The sequence below is a fragment of the Lontra canadensis genome, unplaced genomic scaffold (assembly GCF_010015895.1).
Source record: "Lontra canadensis isolate GAN:19392208 unplaced genomic scaffold, GSC_riverotter_1.0 scaffold47, whole genome shotgun sequence".
Taxonomy (NCBI): domain Eukaryota; kingdom Metazoa; phylum Chordata; class Mammalia; order Carnivora; family Mustelidae; genus Lontra; species Lontra canadensis.
The window spans coordinates 6,230,421-6,253,052 of record NW_022631041.1 but is presented as its reverse complement, the minus strand read 5'-3'; the positions used below and the strand labels follow the sequence as shown (position 1 = coordinate 6,253,052).

The 22,632-nt window shown below is 41.9% G+C and overlaps 1 protein-coding gene across 5 annotated transcripts in view; it reads right to left on the bottom strand.

The window, feature by feature from the left end:
* Nucleotides 1–22,632, bottom strand: part of UTRN (utrophin) — a 489,639-nt gene that overhangs the window by 430,386 nt on the left and 36,621 nt on the right. For 2 of the 5 annotated variants that reach the window (XM_032873100.1, XM_032873104.1), the window contains exon 1: nucleotides 5,311–5,595. The exons of 2 other annotated variants lie outside the window; for them this stretch is intronic. In XM_032873100.1, coding sequence (XP_032728991.1) covers nucleotides 5,311–5,521 — 211 coding nt within the window. In that variant the 5' untranslated portion in view covers nucleotides 5,522–5,595. Of the gene's footprint in view, nucleotides 1–5,310; nucleotides 5,596–22,632 lie in introns of those variants that run through there. One more of the 5 variants, XM_032873099.1, reaches the window with a different exon arrangement.

Here is a 22,632-nt window from a genome sequence, read left to right as displayed (position 1 = left end):
CAATTCATTGAAGAATTTGTCTGAAGAGCCATTAAACATACGCAGGGAACTTCAATTTCACAGGAAGGAAGGAAGGACGGACGGACGGACGGACGGACGAAATGCAAGTTCGGGCACCTGGGTGGCTCAGTCAGTTCAGCATCAGACTCTTCGTTTCAGCTCAGGTCATGTTCTCAGGGTCATGAGATCAAGCCCCAGGTGGGCCCATGCTGAGCATGGGGCCTGCTTAAGATCCTCTCTCTCCCTCTCCCTCTGACCCTCCCCACCCCACTTGTGTGCACACGCGCACTCTCCCATTCTCTCAAGAAAAGCAAATGTAGGGGCACCTGGGTGGCTCCGTGGGTTAAAGCCTCTGCTTTCAGCTCCGGTTGTGATCCCAGGACGCTGGGATGGAGCCCTGCGTCCTCCTCGGGCTCTCTGCTCAGCAGGGAGCCTGCTTCCTCCTCTCTCTCTGCCTGCCTCTCTGCCTACTTGTGATCTCTGTCTGTCAAATAAATAAATAAAATCTTTAAAAAAAAAAAGCAAATGTAAATTCAAACCTTTACATCTACTTTTCATCTCTCTACACTTCATGGACAGCAACTTAACAGTAACACTTATCTGCCCCCAGTAATTACCTAAATGAACTAAGATATAGGTACACATTTCATTACTTCCAGCAATTTTTTTTAAGGGGATGCTACTAATGCTGGATGTTTCCGACATTGGTTCAAGAATAAAAACCACACTGCTTGTGGGAACTTGGATATAAAACTGCACATTTGTATATTCATAGGAAAAGGTGTGGCAGGACAAACAAAACTATTAACAATGGCTATGGATGGGGAGAGGGAATGACAATTTTCTACGCTGTATAATGTTTATTCTGCACTGAATTTTTTTTAGAAAGAAGCTGATTACTTAAGGTTTTTTGGTTTTTTTTTAAGGTGCTTAAGTACATTATTAAGAATTACGTTTGGGGGTTGCCTGGGTAGCTCAGTGGGTTAAAGCCTCTGCCTTCGGCTCAGGTCATGATCCCAGGGTCCTGGGATCAAGCCCCACGTCGGGCTCTCTGCTCAGCGGCGAGCCTGCCTCCCTCCTCTCACTCTGCCTGCCTCTCTGCCTACTTGTGATCTCTCTCTGTCAAATAAATAAATAAAATCTTTAAAAAAAAAAAAAAAAAGAATTACATTTGGGACCGAAAATTTCTTAGTACAATACCTCTCTAACTTGACAGCCACCCTCACTGGGAGCCACATTTTCGTTTGCCCAGCTCACAATCCAAGTTTCAATCCTCTGCTTTAGACAGAAAGTTGGACCTGTGTTCCTTTAGTCCTAGATTAAAATTTCACTTTGACACAATGGTAAAACTAGGCTATGACTCATCTTCCTCTGCAGAACAATGAAAGTTCTAGTTCGGTGGGAAAAAACTACTTGAGATGCCAGTTCACTGAACTATTCAAATCAAGGGCAAAATATTGGGGCAGGATCGAGCAAGTCACTACACCCAGACCCTATCAGCATTCCTCCCAGTCCTTGCTCCTACCAGCCTCTTCAATGGCCCTCCAACCAAATCTGGAATTGGCAAATGTTAGAATAGGAAGCACCTGGTGCCCTCGAAATAAGGGTCAAAGAACCCAACTGTAACATGAAACAGATCCAGCACCCATGTCATGAGCGTACCTTTCAAGTAATGCCAAGGAAAAATACAACAAAAATGATGGCAGGGTGCACAGCGTCAGCTTAAACATATTTTAAGCACCATAATGAACATCATCTTTGTTTTCCTATGCCTAGACTCTAGGCATCAGGCAAAGTTCACCATCAACTGACTAGATTTTTATAATTTTTACAGAACTTATTCTTTTTATTTACCTTGAATGTTCATACAGTTTGCAAGGTGCTTTAAAATGCCCCCCTGGGGAATCTGAATAATTTGGAGACCTAGCTCAGAGGTTCAGTAACTTACACGGTCAATTATAGGGGGAACGGAGACCCTGGTCCATACCTTGAATGGCTGTTCAATATCATATTAGTCATATATCTGAATTTCACCCCAAATTCTTTTGTTTCAAACAACTCACTCTGTCCACCCTTCTTTGTCCAGTTTAACAATTTTCCCTCTCCCCTCTGCAAATTATATTCCACCTGGTCTTACAAGCCAACAATGCACTTTCTCTATAAACATTAAGATCGGCTGAAAATTTATAAGCTCTGAGAAATTTTCCCAGACTAACTTCACTACACTCTGATGCAGTCAACCAGCAAGTCAGGAAGCCCTTAATATCTGGCATAGATAAACACACTTCTTCCTTCCGAATTAACCCTTACACACGTCCTTCCAGAGAACCTCCTGGTAGTGTCCCCCCACCAGCCCCACCTCCACATTCACACATACAGACACCCCAACCCCTCATGAAGTTCTTGTTCCAAAATTCTCAACCTGACTTGCTTCATGAAGACACTGCCAACTGCCAGGCTTGTCTCTTGAGAGGGCTGTTCGGTGGGCCCCAAGGTTAGCCGGTTCCCCTATGATCTCCTCCAGGAGCTTTTTCCCAGATGACAGCTGGTATTCAGAGGAGCCACAGTCTAATATAACACTCTCCTACATCAGCACCAACCGGAAACGAAGAGATCCGACCCTCTCGCAGCCTTCCTGTTACTCAGAGGAATTGATTCATTCATTCCCACAAACAGATACTAAGCCTCTCCTGCATGCCAGGCACACAGTTAGGTGCTGGGTACAATGGTGACAAAGGTTCCTTCTTGCCCTCTTCCTGGAGCTTTCAGTCTCACAGGGAACAAGTAACATTCCCTTGTGCTTCTCCACCTTCAATCTACGGTAGAATCACTCAGGGTTTTTGAAGAGCTACAAAGTCAAGGCCTCAATCTGCTTAAATTAGAACCTCTGGCTGTGGGGCTTCAACACTAGTGATTCTAACCTGGAGCCAAGGCTGCGGATATTTTAACCAACTCATCTCAAAAGGAAATGGCTGACATAGAGTCCTGTCAGCCACCAAGCAAGCAGGAAGGATGGTGAGAAAAGCTGGGCCTCCCAGCAGTGGCTTCCTGAGCAGGGCAACTTCCAGACATAAATCATCTGTGCATTACTAGATGCCTGCCAGCCATAGAACAGCACCAAATAATTTTTTATATCACATTTCAAGACTGTTTTTTAACTTTGGTCTCCCTCAATTAGATTATTTTTAACATTTGATCATTTGTACACAGACATCAAGATTAAGAAAAGGAAAAGAATTATGTCACAAAAGCTTTGGGTTAATAATGTAAAATAAAAATATTCGATATCAAAGAAAGACAGATGATAGATACATAGATGGATAGACAGGTATAGAAATTCAGATTTCAACTTATCCTGTTTTTCCCTGTTGTATCTCAGTGGATGGCTGGGAGGCAAATACACTGGGTTCCCCATTCCAGATCATACCATAGACCAAAGGATCAGCAATTTCAAAAATAACACTGAATAGCTAATTTTGAGCAAATATGTATCTAAAATTCCCTCTACTTTATACCTTGTTTTTTATTATTCCCTTTAAATTCTGCAACATCTTTTGCATATCAACTCTTTATAGTCAAAAGTTTAACATAAAACACTTATGGTTTTATCCTTTCTACCTCACTTAAAGTTTGTAAATAAAGAATTCATCCAAAAAAAAAAAGGATTCATCCCAAATTTTAATGTTATAAAAGCTGCTCTGAAAATCAAAAAAGGCCATGGGTTGCAATGAAATATATCATCCATTAAAAATGTATATTTGTATCTTTATTTCTAATAAGAACACTAGAGATCTACACAGCAGATACAAAAATATTCAGTTCACCAAAAACCAGTGAGAAGAGAGCCTAGGCCTTTGTGGAATTTGAAATCAAGTACACATGGGTTTGCTATTTTTTATTAAAAGAATATGCCTTGAAAATTTTTGTTTCTAATGGTTTCACTTTTCCTAAAGCAATTGGAATGGTCAGAGGGCAGGAGAGAATGCGAGCTAAATGGACCAGAATTCATATTTAATCTACAGTCTACTCAGTTTAAAATGTGCTTACTATTTAAAGATTTGTTTGTATTTTTCTCCTGTTGTTTGATTTCACCACCATAGTTACTTGGAGCCCTTCCTTTGCAGCAACACACAGACAAGCTGACTGTGGGGACTATTAATGCCAGAGGAAGAAGATTAAATCAGAGTCCAGAGATATCTTGGAAAGGCTGTGATGCCACAGTCCTTTCCTATGCAAGGGGTTTTAATTCTGGTCCCTGAACAGTATTTTAATTTTCAGTTGAGAGCATATTATTCTTTAAGTAAGAGAGAAAAGTAACAGCCAAAGAAGTGAGTAATAGCCCGCTGATCTCCTCTTACACTTGGCCAAGAAACCAAACTGACTAAGAAAATAGGGACTGCTCCAACTATTTAGTTTAAACATGCCTACCAGCACTGACCACCTCATTCCCACGGAGTTAGGAAGGAAAACAACAAGAGGTAAAGAGTGATTCCAAAGGGAAGAAACACATATTGCAAAAATTCTAGCCAGCCTGAAAGTTTTCCCACAGTGACAACATTCAAGCATGAATGTGAGGTCAAATATACCCATCACTTGAGTTTTGTTCCTTTTTCTCAGAGAGATTATAAGACCGGTACGTGAATATACGCATTATACAAGATATGGACGTCTGACCCGATCAGGAAAGCTAGGTCACCCTAGAGGTGAACCCCAATGAGAAACGTCCATGACCATGTCCAGCATGAAGTTTTGCATCTCTGTTTCTCCTGGACAGCACAATACTAAAACAAAAACCCCAGCACTTACAGTCCCCTCTCAAAGTACAAATGTCCTCTTCGCCCTTCGATCAGCTCTACACCACATATTTTAAAAGGGAAAATATCTTTTTAGCCGGTACAATAAAACAGGCAGGTACAGCAGGGACGAGCTCTGTCACCACCCAACGGCACAGAGGAAAGTTTACACAGTAAATAGGCAAACCACGTAATAACCAACCTTGAAAATGCAGGGAGGTAAACTGATGCATATTTGTCACAGTGGATTTATAGATCCCTGAGTGCTTCTTCTAAAGAAGCCAGTAACTGGCAAACAATCACATTCGAAGACAAGGATGAAGCAGACCAGTCTAGACAGATGTGGAGTCAGGAAGCGCAAACTGGTGTGTTCCCCTCACCAGGCGGGCCCAGCCTTCCCGGCTCTGCTACTTAACAAATCCCGCTGTTCAGTTAGAGAGTCGGAGATCCCTGTCTTTGCTGTCGTCCCCTTTTCTAAACCTCCCGGGCTGGGAATCATGCAGGCTGACAGACTTACCTAGTAACTGCTTGCAGGCCTGCAGAGCTCCTGGCCCTGGAAAGTCAAGTCTGCACTTTTTCCAACGAAACGGGGAGGCTGCCGGGCCGCTCATCACCTGCAAGGGCTTGAGTGACGAGGGAAAAAAGATGCAGGGGAAGTGGACAACAAAAGCAGCCTGCGAACTGCACACTGGGATGTCCTGTTTTGGGGTGGCTTTTATTTTTCCCATGAGAGGATCTGACTAAACCGAACCCAGCCTCTTCTGCACACCAGACAGGAAGTTACACTCAGCAGTCAGTGAAAACTCCTTAGGTCGTTTTTTTATTACTGTTGTTGTTGTTGTCTTGTGTGGGTTTTTTTTTTTTTTCTTTTTAATTGTCACAACTCAGGGCCTTTGAATGTTTCTAATCTACTACAAGGAGATTATAACTTTGCTTCCTGTTTTGACAGTGTTGGCTGGTAAGGGACACCTCCACCCACCTCCCTACCTACTGTGTATATATAAATAGAGGCATCTGCCCTGGGTGCCCAATGGGGCTGAAGAGTTTGGTTACATATTAACTATACTTCAAAGAATAAATTGGACTTGTTATTTTCCTTTAATATGCATATATACCTTGAAGAAATGAAATTCAAAAGCATTTCTGCTTAATCCCTTACACACTACTATTGTGGGGGAAAAAAATAAGCTTTGCTACACAGAGTTATAAAATAAGAAGTAAAACTTTTGACTCATATTTTCCAGTCTATGTGATTCTATGTATGTGCTGGGTTCTCTTGGTCTGCACAGGTTATCCACACACAACAAATGAGAAAAATCATGACCCATAGTGCCTCGCCCTCTTCTTTCTCTATTCTTTCTCTCCCTCCTGCTTTGAAATAGAAACTTTTCACTTATAAGCAAAGATTTTCCTATTCCATGGAATATGTACCTTTGCCTGGATACACAGGGGCTTAAGGTAAAAGCCATCTCTGTCCCCACTACTGGCTGAGGTATGATCAAGAGAACTTGCCAGGACTTGCCCCACTCTCCTCCTCCCTCTGTGTGTTTCCTAGATTAGAAGCTGTAGGACTCCGGCAAAATACTTTCTAATACAATCTCCAAAACTGTAAAATGGGAGTAGCGGCCCCACCTGTTTCCTCGGATTGTTGTGAGGAGAAAGCCGCCAAAGGCACAGTGCCATAGACTATGCCACATGGTCAAAGCCCAGTTCTTTTCTTTTTTCTTTTTTTTTTTTTTAACACAGATTTTATTTATTTGAGAGAGAGAGAGTGCACAGGGGATAGGGGGCAGAGGGAGAAGCAAGTTCCACACAGAGCAGGGAGCCCGACGCAGGGCTCGATGCCAGGACCCTGGGATCATGACCTGAGCCAGAGGAAGACACTTAACTGACTGAGCCACCCAAGTGCCAATTCTTTTTGGTAAGAGCTTTATTGACATATAATTCACACAGTATGTAATTAACCCATTTAAACCCATTTAATATATATTACTATATTCACAGAGTTATATGCATCCATCACCACAGTGCATTTCAGGACACTTTCATCACCCCAAAAAGCAGTCTCTCTCTGTTTTCTCCCCCAATGGCCAGCCCTAGACAACCACGAAAATCTACTTTTAGGTCACCATAGGCTTTCCTTCCCTGAACATTTCATATAAATAAATTCATAGCATATGTGGACTTTTGTGACAGGCTTCTTCGATTTAGTATGTTTTCAAAGTTCATCCACGTTGTAGCATCTATCAGTATATCACGTCTCTTGATGGTTGGATGATATTCCATTGTATAAATACCCCACACTTTATTTATTCATTCATTAGATGATGGACATTTGGGTTGTATTTAACCTTTGGCTAATACAAATAATGTTGCTATGAGCATTCACAAACACGTTTTTATGTTGATGTGTTTTCAATTCTCTATATGACTGCTAGGTCATATAGTAACTCCGTGGTTAACATTTTGGAAGAACCAGCAGAGGTTCTGTTAGTTTGGAAAACCACAGTTTTCCAAAGTGGCTGCACCACCCTACATTCCCACCAGCTGTGTATGAAGGTTCCAGGTTACCCACGTAGTCATCAACACTTATTATTATCTGCCTTTTTAATTACAACCATCCTAGTCAGTATGAACGGACATCTCACTGTGGTTTGATATGCATTTTCCTGGTGGTTATCAAAGCGTAATTTTATCAGTGGTCCAAAGACGTCTCCATTCTTGTAGGCAGGACTCAAAACTCAAAATACAGAACCACCAGTAAAGCATGGGGACCACTTAAAATGGATACTGGCTACAGTGCCAAAATGAGACCTTATGGTGTCTGGCTTGAATGGTGGCTATTTTCCAACCGGTATGAAAAAGTGTCAACATTTTTAACTGGCACAGCTGTACGGGTTCATACCAACTAAATAAATGCTGCCCTTTGAATCATATCTCCAGTAAGAAGCTGCTAGAGCAGCTGGCCCTTCTCTACCAAAGGGCTGCTCGAGAAAACGTTTAAGATGAAATTCTCAATGTAAATATGGTATTTCAATCATTGGCAAATCATTCCTTTCCTTTTGTCTTCCCATCTGTGTCTTCCTCTTAAGTACAAATAGGTTCAGGGGTGTCTGGGTGGCTCAGTCAGTTAAGTGTCCTACTCTTGGTTTTGGCCCCAGGTCACAGGATGGAGCCCCATGTGGGGCTCCTTGATCAGCAGGGAGTCTGCTGGAGAGTCTCTCTCCCTCTTCCTCTGCCCCTCCCACGCCCAGCTCACACACACACACTCTCTCTCTCTAAAGTACAATAAGCAAAATCTAAAAAATAATAATAATAAGCAAACAGAATCAACTAAAGCAGCCTCTGTACAGCCCTAACTATGTATAAGAAGAAATTCTAGACCAGGTATGGCTCACAACTGAGAATCTTACAAATTTTGAAGGTAGCCAAGAGGAAGAGGTCAGTATCTAGATACTAGCAATATTTTCCCCTTACCTCTTAAAAATGGGACTTTGGTCAGAAAGATATATGCACCCCTAAGCTTATCACAGTATTATTTAAAATAGCCAAATATGAAAGCAATCTAAGGGTCCCTCGATAAAGAAATGGATAAAGAAGCTGTGGCATATATAGATATATCATATCTATACTACTCAGTCCTAAGAAGGAATGAGATCTTGCCATCCACAACCACACAGAGGGACCTGGAAGTATTATGCTGAGCGAAATACATCAGACAGAGACAGATAAATTCCATATGATTTCATTTATACGTGGAGCTAAGAAACCAAACAAACAAATAGAAACAGACTCATAAATACAGAGAACAAACCTGTGATTGCCAGAGGGGAGCAGGTGGAGTGGTAGGAAAAATAGGCCAAAGGGATTAAGAAGTACAAACTTTCAGTTATAAAATCAATAAGTCTCAGAAATGAAAAGTACAGGATAGGGAATACAGTCAATAACAGTGTCATAACTTTGTATGATGACTGATGGTAACTATACTTACCAAGGGCAAGCATGGTGTAACATACACAATTATCTAATCGCACTATGTTGTAGACCTGAAAGTAACAGCGTGTATCATCCATACTTCAAGTAAAAAGGAAACGTGATATGGGGAGGACAGTAATTATTCCAATTCAAAGGAATTATCCGATCTAATTCAAAAAATTATCTAATTTTAAATTCAAAAACTCTAATTCAAAGAGGTTATAGGGTTTCTTCTAAAGCAAAGAGATTATCTAATCTCATTCAGAGGAATTACAGTTTTTTTCAGACTTCATGTTCCATTTGAACAAATTCATGCACAATGATGTTAATTATCTCTTTCCTAAAACAACCTATTTTAGGATTTTCATTCTCTTGATCCCTAAAAAAAGAAAAATGAACAAAATAAAACCTATATAAAATATGACAAAGAAAATACAAAAATGCCATAAGCTTTAAAAAATAACTTTTTTCTTTATTTTCCAATGTAAGACCTCAAGCCTTACAACATGTATTAATAACATGATTCATCCCTCTCCTAAGAAATTTTCCATGTCCCAAGGCAGCTCTATGTAATCCATTGTTTTAGTTATTTCTTGGCCTACAGCTAACTATGAAACTAGCCGCTGAACTTTCCTATGTCAAATAGAACTTTCCATTGTGGGAAATATCTAAAACATTCATATTAAGCTAAGTGGAAATGTCATCATAGCTCAGGAGCAAATATGGCCTGTGTCAACTAGTACAACTTCTAAAGTAGGTTCCATGCAAGAAAAGCAAACCGTTGATCAAACACAAGCACAAAGACTCTATCAGAGTTGCTATAAAAACTTGATGGTGAAGAAAATCAGAAACAACGATCAGCTTATCAAAGGCATCTGAAAGTTCTTCTAAAAAGATCTAACGGGGGGCACTTTTTAAAATTGTTTTGTAATATGAGAACCCACTCTATCCACAGACCCTTTCTGCTAGATTACACGTGGACCTCATTTCTAGTTCTTAGGAAATCAATAGACCATTTATGTTGCAAGTATCTGTTGAGGGTATGCACTTTCTTATTCAATCTAGTGTTGACAGCAATAATCAAATTTGGTACATACCACTAGCTCCATTATAGTTCAACAGCAACTGGCTGCCAGCCTAGGTCTACTGTTTCATCGAAAAGGAAAGAAAGGATTGGACTGGAGAGAGAATCACAGAACGAATCAGCTGGAATTCCAGGAGGTGGTATAGAAGCAAGACAGCCACTGGGAGACTAAACTCTCTCTATGGGGGAGGCACACGCCCAGCAGCTTCCACAAGGTCAGGCACTGGTGAGCTGACCTTGCTGTGGAAGGCACGCATTTTCTTCAACCCTTCTGTTATCTATAAACCATCTTGGCTTTGAACATCTCATTGTAACGGTCAGTCCTAACTAATGAAACTACATCCAACCCTGCAAAGCAGCAGACAAAATCTAGCGACAAACACACCGTCCAACACCAGGGAGGCCAAGTACAAGTGAACACTGACATTAGAGCACTTCCTGAGAACTCTCTAGACACTACTGGCTTCGATGAGTAATTCTTCCATGTGCACTTGGGCTAGAATCAAACATTTTTCTCAGATCACAAAATGCTAAATTAATCTTATGATAAAAAACAAAGTCAGCTTTAAAAATAATTTTTAGAGAGGGGGTGCCTGGGTGGCTCAGTGTTGGTTAAGCCTCTGCCTTTGGCTCAGGTCATGATCTCAGGGTCCTGGGATTGAGTCCCACATCGGGCTCTCTGTTTTGCGGGGAGCCTGCTTCCTCCTCTCTCTCTGCCTGCCTCTCAGCCTACTTGTGATCTCTTTCTGTCAAATAAATAAATAAAATCTTTAAAAAAAAAAAATTAGAGAGGGAGAAGATCTGACTTTGAAATTTTACTGGACTTGCTATTACAGACGTCGAATCGCCAAGAAAACCATGCTCCAACTAATAGATATTCTCCACATAAAAGCAGCAGGGATGATGACGTCATGTCCTGGTATGACGAGCAACTGTTTTTCTCTATTGTAGAACCTGAAACAATTTCAGATTTACCAAAAAAGGTGTAAAAATAGTACCAAGAGTTCTCATATTCCCCCCACTTAGCCTCCCCAGACATTACCATATTACATAACCAGAGGATGACTGTCAAACCAGACAATTAGCCCTTATGCAACACTACGAACTACCCCATAGGTCATGTCCAAATTTCTCCACTGTCCTCTTTTTCCTAGGGATTTGTGATTCAGTCCAAGATCCTGCACACAAGCATTTCAAACATCTAGGCTGTGTCCTTTTCAATAAATCATGCAGCATTTCATGAACATTTCTGATCTCTCCAAGAGAGATCATATTTTCTCAAGCTAATGAGGAGGTGTCATCGTTAACCACGGAGTCTTCCCAGCTGGGAATGTTCTTTTCTTCCACAAGTCTCTTCATATTTACTCTTGTCAGTCTTATCAACCTTACTACGTAAATATAAGGTCAAACAGAGCTTCACAACCCCTTTCCAAAACCCTTAAACCAGTTGTTTCACTGAACTAGAACCTTTTCCCACTTGAGCCAAGTTAATAGAGCACAAGAGGGAATAGGTTACGTTAAAACAAAACAAAACAGCAAGATTCAGAGCAATTTCCCCCCAAGCAAATGTATTAATAGTTCTGTAAGAAATATGTGTGTGTCATGAATGGTGAGATAAGGAGAGCTTTTTTTAAAAGCACCCTAGCAATTCAAGTCAGATTTCACCAACAAATGAATTTAGGTCAAGCTCGAGTTTACTGTTAAATGAAGTACAAAGAAAGTACCTTTTGGTGTTCAGAGTTCTTTTAAACTACTCTCACTGCACATGAGGGATGGTGGAACTGCCTATGAAATCCGTGACCTTTTTCATCTCCCGCCTACCTCAACCACATCCTCTTTCACTCCATCTCCCAACAAAGCCACCTGCAGTGTCCCCTCTGCCTCCAGGCTCTCCCCACGCCAATCCACCTTTCCAGATTCCCCAGAGTCATCTTTCTAAAATACCTACAACTCCCAATGACTCATAATCCTTAAACATTTCCCATGCCAAAAAGGGGGAGGGGTGGTTATTTCATCATCTTCATGAAGTTTACACAGGTCTCCACCATCTGAACTAACTCCCCTATTTGTCCATACCATCTACACAGCATTACAGAAACGGTATAGTCTCTGCCCCTCAAGATTCTCACAGTCAAATTCAATCCCTTTCATATTTTCATCAGAGTAATTATTGTTTAGAATACAACTTCTCTAATAAAAAAACGAGTGTAACAGGATATTTTAACTCATTTCTTTTTTCTAGCTAGGAAATTCTACCTTGTTTTTTTTTTTTTTTTTTAGATTTTATTTATTTATTTGACAGACAGAGATCACATATAGGCAGAGAGGCAGGCAGAGAGGGGCGGGGAGCAGGATCCCTGCTGAGCAGAGAGCCCAATGCGAGGTCTATCCCAGGACCCTGAGGTCATGACCTGAGCCAAAGGCAGAGGTTAACCCACTGAGCCACCCAGGTGCCCCCTACCTTATTTCTTGCTCACATTAAAGATTAACAAAATCCCACGTGCTGACATGACAAGGATTTTTCACTTGACTTTAATAACGTATCTAAAAATACTCACAACGCTACTGCTGGTACAGTTAAAACAATTACAAAGAGGAAAAGCCAGGAAAACTTTTCTAAAAACAAGCAAAACCAAAAAAGTAACATCAAGGATGGTATTTCATGGGCTGAGTGATTTCTCATGAGACTGCTTTTCCAAAGCACAAAGATATAAATAAAATCTGAAATCATGCCTTTGTTTCCATATTAGTATATTAATGGAATGGAATGCCATTATAATCAACAAAATTACATTAGAGAGAATTAAGCCAAAATGCCCACCACTGAAGAGCTTAGAATTTATCCCCAATCACGCAGAGGCTGACCTCAGATGCAAACTTAAAGAACAGGCCAGTGAAGGAGGAAAGATATCCTATTTTTTAAAGTATTCTTAGTTTTACTTCCTAGCATGCAAATAGTCAAAAATACCTACTTAGAATGACGAATTAAGAGAAAAATTCCTAGAAGTTGTATTTGAGGATTAAATTATAAACGTTCTTACAGTTATCTCAGGAAAACTGTACAGAAGTAGTGAGATTCAGAGGTAAGGAAGGAGTACCACCAAATCCCTTAACAAGATGGGTAGAGAGAGGTGGTAGGTGCACATGTCCACTCCCTCCACCCAGATAGATGAGAAGAGGTCTGAGTAGGAAACTGGGGTTCCCTCCCAGGGCAGACCTCCTGCGTGTGTATGTGTGCACACACGTGTAGCACGGTTTCTCAACAGTTATGCTACTTCCAAACAGAAATGGCCACCGCCAGGAATCAACAGAGGTGAGGCCCAGGAGCTGAGAGCCATCTGTGTTAGAAGAGGCTGACACTACATGGCTGCTGAGTGATGCCAAGGCTTTGTAGCAGCCAGGATCCAGTCTGCCAGGCCAGCAGAAGGAGCCCTGCAGGACTGGCTGCTGAAGGCAGAGGTCCCTGGGATGGCCACTCCAGAAGCAAGCATCCCACTCTAGCAGAAGAAAGTAAGGTCATTGCCAGGGTTCTGCAAGGAGCAGGAACAGTTATTTAAGTAGACATCAAAAGAGATGAATAAAACACAAACATTTTAAAAGGAAAGTGGAATTTTTAAACATTATTTTAAAAGGAAGAAAATGGAAGTGATTTTTCTGAGTGTTTTGCATTTCTATTTTTATAAATCGGTTGAAAAAGAAATGCTGCCATCCATTAGCACAGTGACTGGCACATTGCAAGGACTTAATAAATCAACACTTCCTGAAAGAAGAGAAAGGAGCTGATGTGGAAGACACCATCAGAGCAGAAGTTAACAGCAGAGCAGGACAGCAAGAGGAGCCCAGGCTGGCTCTCACATCCAAACAGCACAGCATGTGTGATGGGCCCACCTGATAGAGAAGGGAGATGGCACAGTCTATGCGGGGGGCAAAATGAAAACTTGCAGCACTGGGGCAGACCCCAAAACTGTAGAAAGGGGCTCCACAGGGGAGAAGAAAGCTGTGGCCAGACAAGGACACTTCCAGAAATACAAAGGTGGAATCATTTTTAAAAGCAGAGGCAACCTGCTGGTCCACAGGACACAGGTCAGCAAATGATTTTGCTTGAAGTACATCTGCTGGCATGGTGAGGCCAACTTCCCCAGTTTCAGAAGGTTCTAGAACCATCATGCTTCATGAGAAAGTAGGAAGAAGAGAAGCAGGGGATTACTCTTTATTGTTAGCAATAAAAACATTCCGTGGGAAAAGTTACCTAAGTCACAACCACAGGGCACACCAGCCTACAGATCCAGACGCGGGCCTTATAACACTTTGCCGCTCTGTCACTTGCGGTGACAATCTCAATCCAGCATCTGCTGTCTGGAGCTCTTAGGCCCTTATGCAAACCTGAGGATGTTGGCCCCTCAGGAGATATGGGTATTAACGTGTATGAGTCATCTGTATTTTCTGCCTGCAGCTGATACCACACAAAGATAGTCCCATCTAATTATGGGCACACCCACCTGAACTCCCATGGGTCCTACCTCTCAACTTGGGAATGAGGTGTCATCACCTACTTGTGACAACTCAGGGCTGAGCGTGGGGAGACTCTGAACGAAGGATCCAGGCAATCATGAGGCAGAACCCAGGCCAAGGCACTGACCAGGCATATTTTCAATCAGCTCCAGGATTTCTGAGATGATAGAGTTTCCAAGAGGTAACCAGGTGAGAAACAGAAAAAGCCAGTACTGGTTATCACTCAAGAATTTATGAGCCTCAGGACTTAGCAAAAAGATCCCAGGACCCGAAGCCAGGTTTGCTGAGCACCTGCTCTGCTCCACACAGTGCACTGAGAACCAGTTCCCAAGCCAGGCAGAGTGATGCAACCCAAGTGCCACAGAAGGGAGGCTGTGGCACTTGCTATCACCGCAGGGATCGGGCCGAAGCACTGAGACAGGCTGGAGCCTGTAAAAAGGGAAAGGAGAAGGCAGAGGCTGAGCAAACAAGGTGGGAGTGATCGCTACAGAGGGCAAGAAACGCACAAGCAGCCTATTGTTAAAGCATTCCAAGAAGTCACAAAGAACAGGGAGGACGATGGGAGGGTGGAACTTGGAAACAATTCCAGAAGGTACAAAAGAGAAAACAGTGATCCAGAAATAAGGCAAAACCAAAAGTCAGGCCCTCTTATCCCACGGCAGGCTCTGGTGGAGAAGAGGCCAAGCCAACTTTGGAGCTCGGGGTCATCTGTGCACGGCTCCACACGAAGCTCAACTTTCCATAAAATGGTTCCCCTTGGAGAAGGTCCATGAGTAAATCTGTCTATCAACAAAAGTATAAACAAAGCAAATATAGTCAACTTAGTTTTAAATTGAGCATATTGGACTAAAACATCTCCCTGGAGGTTGCCAACTCAGGGGAGCACCAGAACATGAGAATGTAACTGCTCGGTAAAAACTCACCAGCTTCGGGGACCTCTGAACTCAAGGCTTCTTCATGTTTATTTTCAGTGATGCCTGCAAACTTCCTACAGGTTAAGCTGTACCAATATTTGGTACATCTCTCATTTGAGAGACGAAGTAATGGAGTTTCGTGACACCAGATGAAACACAAAGTCGCTCTGGACGTTCTCAACCCCAGAACCAGCTCCCAGCCCCACAGCTTTCCCTTCCTGCAGTCGTGAGCCTTCGAAAGCAGCTCATTGGTGTTCCAGGGCAGGGCCTTAACGAACGTGGAGCCCAGAGATTTCCAAGTTCATTTCCTGAAAATAAATGATACTATACAGTACTTCCTCTCTTCCTCAGAGCCATAGCCAAAAATCATATGAAACCAAGAGGAAATGCTGTTCCTCAACTGCAGGAAAGTTCCAAGTATCAGGTAGCAGCAACAGCTGCTGAAAGCTGGTCCCACCCCACCACATCCCAAACTCTGGCACAAACACTGGCCTCAGAATCTTGCTGCCTGCTCCTGTGGGAGTCTTTCAGCAACAGAAGGACAGAAGGACCTGACACTTTTGCTCTCGAGGGCATTAAAGTCATACCCTGAAGGAAGAAGGTGGTGACTCTTCACATGCGTGACTACCCTGACCCCCTCCACACCGGAAAGAGGGGGGAGGAAAAGAAAATGAAAGCAAGTGACTCTAGGTTCTGGATTTCATACACAAGAATAGCCAACAACAGGTGCAGCGTTCCGGTGAAATTAAGCCTCTCAAAACGCCTTTTGCCTCTGCAGCACAAAGAGCCCAAGCCCAGAAACCCAACATTAGCAATGATGTCAGAAGTGCAAATCATCATTTTCTCTCCAGTAGCAATTTTGTAAAAAAAAAAATTACCAGACCACAAAGTATGTCTCTGCTGACACATGACTTCTTTCACATCGTCCTCTCCCCCAAACAGTTCATTCCAAACTAATTTAAACATTGATCACACCAAAGCATTTTTTCACGCCCAGGGACCAGCAGAGCACCTGGGATATAATAGGTGGGCAATATATACTTCGCAAATGACTGACTGAAACAAACAAGCAGGTAAACAAAAATTTGTCTTCACAAATAAAGATAACCAAAATCATACCTTCAGAACAGTATACAAATGCATTTTTTTCCCATTTCCTCAAAAAGAGAACGGAAGGTCAGATTTGGGAGCCAAGGGTAAGAGTTCTCCCTAATGAGCAGATCAGGATTTGCTAACCATCCATCCCCTGGCTGAAGTCAGTATGTCTGTCAGCCACCCGCTGGCATTAACAGACTATGCACAAGGAATTCTCATTCCAAGGAGGCTGAACGGGGAAAACAGTCATAATCACTGGAGCCTTTGGATTTTCCTTTCTTTCAACGTGCCACGTCACACAGCATTTTCCACCCGCCATTACTATAAAATATACAAAACAAATTTTTTTGTGTAATCTTATCTTATCCAATAAAATAAAAATAACCCACGGGTAGGTACTATGTTATGGAACATGTGCTAAATGTGACGTGTATGAGACAAACAGGAGTACAGAGGAGATGTAGCAGAGATGATGCCACTTTATGGATGATAAAACCTGAGAGAAGGAGCAGAGGGAAATGAAGTAAGACTGAACCCATGGATGGAGAATGTCCGCTGCACTGATACTGTATTGAATAAAAAGAAGACTATCAGTGTGAGAACATCACTGATTTATATAAGATAAAGGGCTTAAATAATGATATTAATTATAAAAATAAAATTTCAGGGCACAGATAACTTAAATCATCAAAATTATCAAATGTCTAAGAACTAAGAAGTACAAATAAACATATAGTGTAATAAACCATTGTATAAAATTACCATAAAGAATAAGTCCATTTAGGGGCACCTGGGTGGCTCAGTAGGTTAAGCATCTGCCTTCCGTTCAGGTCAGGATCTCAGGGTCCTGGGATGCAGTCCCACTCTGTGCTCAGTATAGAGTCTGCTTGGGATTCTCTCTCCCTCTCTCTCTGCCCTTCCACAGTGCTCGTGTGTGTGCTCTCTCTCTCAAAGAAATAAATAAAAATCTTAAAAAAAAAAAAAAGAGTAGGTCCATTTAATGCATTTGTCATTCAATTTTTTTAAATTAATGAACTTCCCTTTAATTTATAACCTAAGTAATCCAAATAGAATGCCTCTTATCCATATATATATTCAATTTAAAGAACGCTAATATTTTTCAAGTCATTCCTTCCAAGATGCAAAATAACTCTACCTTCTCTTATCTCTTAAAGGTCCTGAATAAAACTCTTAACTAAGATCCTAAATGCCTAATTAAGAATTACTTCAAATTCAAGGAATAAACTGGAATAGCAAATACATGAAGAGTACTTTGTTTTTAAAGTGACATCTGTCCATTCATGCACTCATTCATTTGCAAGGATCTACCATCCCTACAGGCCAGGCACTGTGCAAGGTATTACAGAATTACGGACGCATTGGTGAACAAGAAAATCTTGGTCCCTGCCCTAGCGGAGATCACAGTCAGGGGGACTGATCAACAACAAAGTCACCAAAGCAACTGGCCTTGTGACTAGTGGGCTGAAACAAGCAACAGGACAAGTGGTAGGAGATGACAGGCTGAGATCTGCTTCAGACAGGCAGTCAGGACAGGCGTGTAGGAAGAGAGGCAATTTAATCCAGTGCCCGATCCCAGAAAGAGGAGAAGGGGCTAGCCAAGAGCTGGAGGATGGGTTCTCCAGGCAGAGGAAAGAGCCTGTAAAGAGGCTGTACTCAGAGCCGTAAGCCGGCCATGGACGGCGCCATGGGCAGTGAGAAAGGAGAAACACTATAAATATGGAAATGGCATCTCACCACATGACCACCCGACATGCCTTTGCCATTACACACACTTTCCCTTGGCCAAGAACCTTTCTCTTCCACGCTCTCCTCTGTCACCTCACAGGTCCCTCCTCTGGAAAAATGACCCTCCGAGGAAGAGCAAAGACACCAGAAGTTAACTCCCCCTCACCTGTGGTCCCACAGCATCCCGTGTGGGACATGATTATACTTACTATCACACTGCGCTGAATCACTGTATTCAAGGACCCCTAAGCAAGGGTCTTGCCTTATTTGTCTTTGTTTCCTAGCAGTCTATATGGAACTTGGCACCAGCAGATATGAAATTTAGTGAGTGAATGAACAAACCAAAGGAGGAACGGATAAATTAAATGACTGCAGCCACGCCACCAACATTAATTCATTACCCAGTGTCGGCAATCTGGAGTAGCACCATGGATACAGTTCGCTAACCCATTTAGAGTGCCGGGGGCAGGGTGACTTCTAACCCCCGATGACTGTCAGACAACAAACACTTTTGGGCAAATCTTGCATCACAGGAAAGTGACGAATAATTTTCAGAGTATCATTAGACGCTGGCACCCATACACTGATAGTCATAAACATGCTTCCACTGCCAGGCCCCGCATGAAGCTGTGAGGCCAGAAGTGGCCCATCCACGAAGATCTACAATGTTTTAAACAGAACACATCATAGTTCCAAAATGCTCTTCATGACGGACGTTGTAAGATTCCTTACATGTAAATAACTCCTTTCATAACATTCAGAGGAAAAAAAGATCCAAGATCACCCAGAGGATAACCTCATTTAGAATGTGCTGCTCAGGAATTTTCACACTAATTCTTGGCTCACTGAGTCATGCCTGGGTTTCCTGTCTACAACCACTGGACAAAAATCTAAGCAACCGTAACATTCTAAGCGAGGGTTCATTACCTGCCTGTGACCCTTCGTCGTCGTCTCCATGTGTAGAATCAGACGTCACTTCCATTTCTCGTTGACTCAGCATGTCCTTCAAAGGTGCTTAAGATTCATAAACCAACCATGCGTGTTGTCTGGAGTCACAAAGATGTATGTACCCGTCCACTGGAAAGTGTGCTTTGATGGAGTCAAATTGAAAATCAGAGACAAACAGTATGGGAATCGTGGAGAGAGAAGTCCCTCCCCAACTGCCCGGACCAGAATGGTTACATTCCTGCCTCTGTGCACAGCCCAATCCTGGTCTACTCCATCCGAGCCTCTGCCAGGCTGTGGAGCCTGTGGCCTTAAAATCCACAGGTGTGACAGCACTTATCTGCCTAGGAACAGCCAGGTAAGGCATTCATTTCTGCAAACATCTCTGTTCAAATTGCTCAGAAGGCGGAGGAGCCAAGCACTTTCTCAACTCTCCTTAGGTTTTCCTTGAATTTGTGCCAAATGAGAATTTGGGTGAGGGAAAATGTTTAAGATTTAAACAATAAAAAATGTTCATAAGTGTCTAGCTCTCATTAATATACTAAATAATATGTGTATGCCATCAAACTCGAGGGTAAACTATGCTCTTCACCAAGATTAAAAATACTACTCAATGAAGTGCAAACTGCCCATTTCGCCAGCCTCAAGGCGCAGTCTCTGCTCAGTCATTCCCAGGCCCTGTCCTCATTCAAGTTTTTCTGTGGGCCAAGCTCTGCCCTCAGTCAACACTCAAGCGTCAACTTAAATATGGCTTCCCTCACCACTAGCACCCATTTCAGGCCCCTTCCCCATACATGACGACAGCACTTCAGGACCTTTATCCCCTAGCAAGTAAACATCCAACTATTTGTACATTCTGGGGTTTGGTATGTTTCTTCTACTAGTCAATATATCCCAGAAGATGGACACCAAAACTGTTGTGTTCGTCAATTCTGTTGACCATGCCCAATATAGTGCCTGACATATGGAGGGCTCAACGAAGAGTTATTTCCATTTCAGGGGCACCTCGGTGGCACAGTTACGCACCTGACTCCTGGTTTCAGCTCAGGTCATGATCTCAGGGTTGTGAGTTCAAACCCCATGTCAAGTCCACAATCACACAAAATCTGCTCGAGATTCTTCCTCCCTCTCTCTCTGCCCCTCTCACTTGTGCTCACACTCTCTCTCTCTAAAATAAATATTTTTAAAAAGTTATTTCCATTTCAAATTGTTGTCTGCAAAAATACTCTTCATGGCACACTGCTGTACAGATATAAATGCTCTTCTTAAGCCATAGGCTCCTTCAGGGGTTATTACAAAGCAAGGGGTCCATGAACTTGGACAGAAAGAAAAATTAACTGTCTCACTAACCCTAACAAAAATTTGCATCTCCTTTTATTACAAACGTAAGTCATAAAACACATGGTTGGTAGTAACTTTGGCTGTCTTACCAGCAAAACTCACAGCCATTTTCACTTCACATTACAGCTGAAAAATCATTTGGCTCTTCATCCCCTCACAACAGTTATGGACCAAACTGGGATCACAATATTGAATGTATTCATAAAAAAACAAAGATTACTCTGTCACAGGCTTTTTAACTATTTTGTAAATGATTTTCAAAATAACTGGTTTTCCTTTATAATGCCATGTACTTTATTTTACGCATTTAAAAACATTTGTGTAGTGTACCACACTGCTAAAGGGGCTGATGGGGGTCAAAAAAAGAGTAGGGGGGATGATGAGAATAAGGAATATAAACCCTAATCTACATCATTATCATGAAATATAAACATTTGATGTACCAAAAAATGCTTACATTTGTTTTTAAATGGGTTGAACATATTTTTACTCATGGGGAAAAGGAATAAAACATTTCTGAAAGAAAGACAATTCAAAATAAACAGAATTACTAAAGAAATTATTTTTATAATAAATAGAAATATTTATTTCATTAGTTTCAATAAAAAACAACTATAAAAAGAGAAATACTCAGGGGCCCATGAGTGGCTCAGTGGGTTAAAGCCTCTGCTTTCGGCTCAGGTCATGATCCCAGGGTCCTGGGATCGAGCCCCACACCTGGCTCTCTGCTCAGCAAGGAGCCTGCTTTCCTTCCTCTCTCTCTGCCTGCCTCTCTGCCTGCCTCTCTGCCTACCTGTGATCTCTGTCAAATAAATTAAAAAAATTAAAAATTAAAAAAAAAAAAGAAATACTCAAAGGACATTTACAAGTTTAATAGTTACTATACAGTTCAACTTAGATATCCTTGACATACTCTCTTCCTTATTTTGAGATATAAAGGATATATAACATTGTATTAGTTTCAGGTGTACAACATTATGATCTAATATATGTATGTATTGCAAAGTGATCACCACAACAAGAAGTCTGGTCAACATCCATCAATGCACATACTTAGAATTTTTTTCTTGTGATGAGAACTCCTAAGACCTATTCTCTTATACTGTATTACTAACTAGTCACCATGCTATATATTAATCCTCAAGACTTATTTATCTTACAATTGGAAGTTTGTACTTGTTGACCACCTCCACCCATTTTCCCCCTCCCAACCCTTCAGACCCCACCCCTCCACGCCCCACTCCGTGCCTCTGGCAACCACCAATCTGTTCTCCGTATCTAGGAGTTTGTTTGGGGTTTTTTTTAGATTCCACACCTAAGTGAGATCCTACAGTATTTGATCTTTATCTGGTACCTGTGACTTATTCCACCCTCGAGGTTCATCTACATTCTTGCAAATTTTTGCAGGATTTCCTTCTTTTTTATAGCTAAATAATACTCCTGTGTGTGTGTGTGTGTGTGTGTGTGTGTGTGTGTGTGTCACATCTTTTTATCTATTCATCCGTTGATGGAAACGTGGGGTTTTTTCCATGTCTTTAATGACATCCAGCGCTTTTTGACATACCCTTGATAATGATGAAACTTCTCTTAACTTTTTTCCTTGAAAGACAGATCATGGACTCAATGAGTTCCTAGGATTTGTAAAATAAGGATACGAGGCAGACAAGGTTACAAAACATATCATACTCCCACCAACTGAAGATTCACCTCCTCTTATTTCTCCAACAGCTCTGTGAATATATGCACACATCCCAGCAGGAGGAGTAACAGAGTAATCGTTGACACCTTACTATGAGTGGCTTTAATCAGCCAACCATTAATATGTACAACACCAATAAAAAAAGGAGCTCTGGGGCGCCTGGGTGGCTCAGTGGGTTAAAGCCTCTGCCTTCAGCTCAGGTCACGATCCCAGGTCCTGGGATCGTGCCCCGCATCGGGCTCTCTGCTCAGTGGGGAGCCTGCTTCCTCCTCTCTCTCTGCCTGCCTCTCTGCCTACCTGTGATCTCTGTCTGTCAGATAAATAAATAAAATCTTAAAAGAAAAAAAAAATTAAAAAAAAAAAAAAGGAGCTCTGGTGAGAATGGAGGAACCAGGCCTGGATGGAGTTAGAAGGACAATGGTCAGCAGAAAAAAAGCTCAGAGAAGGTACAAAAATCAAATTTTACAGAACCTCAATGGCAGCCAGCAGGCCCCAGCACCATGATGAGAATTGCTCTGAAGGACTAAA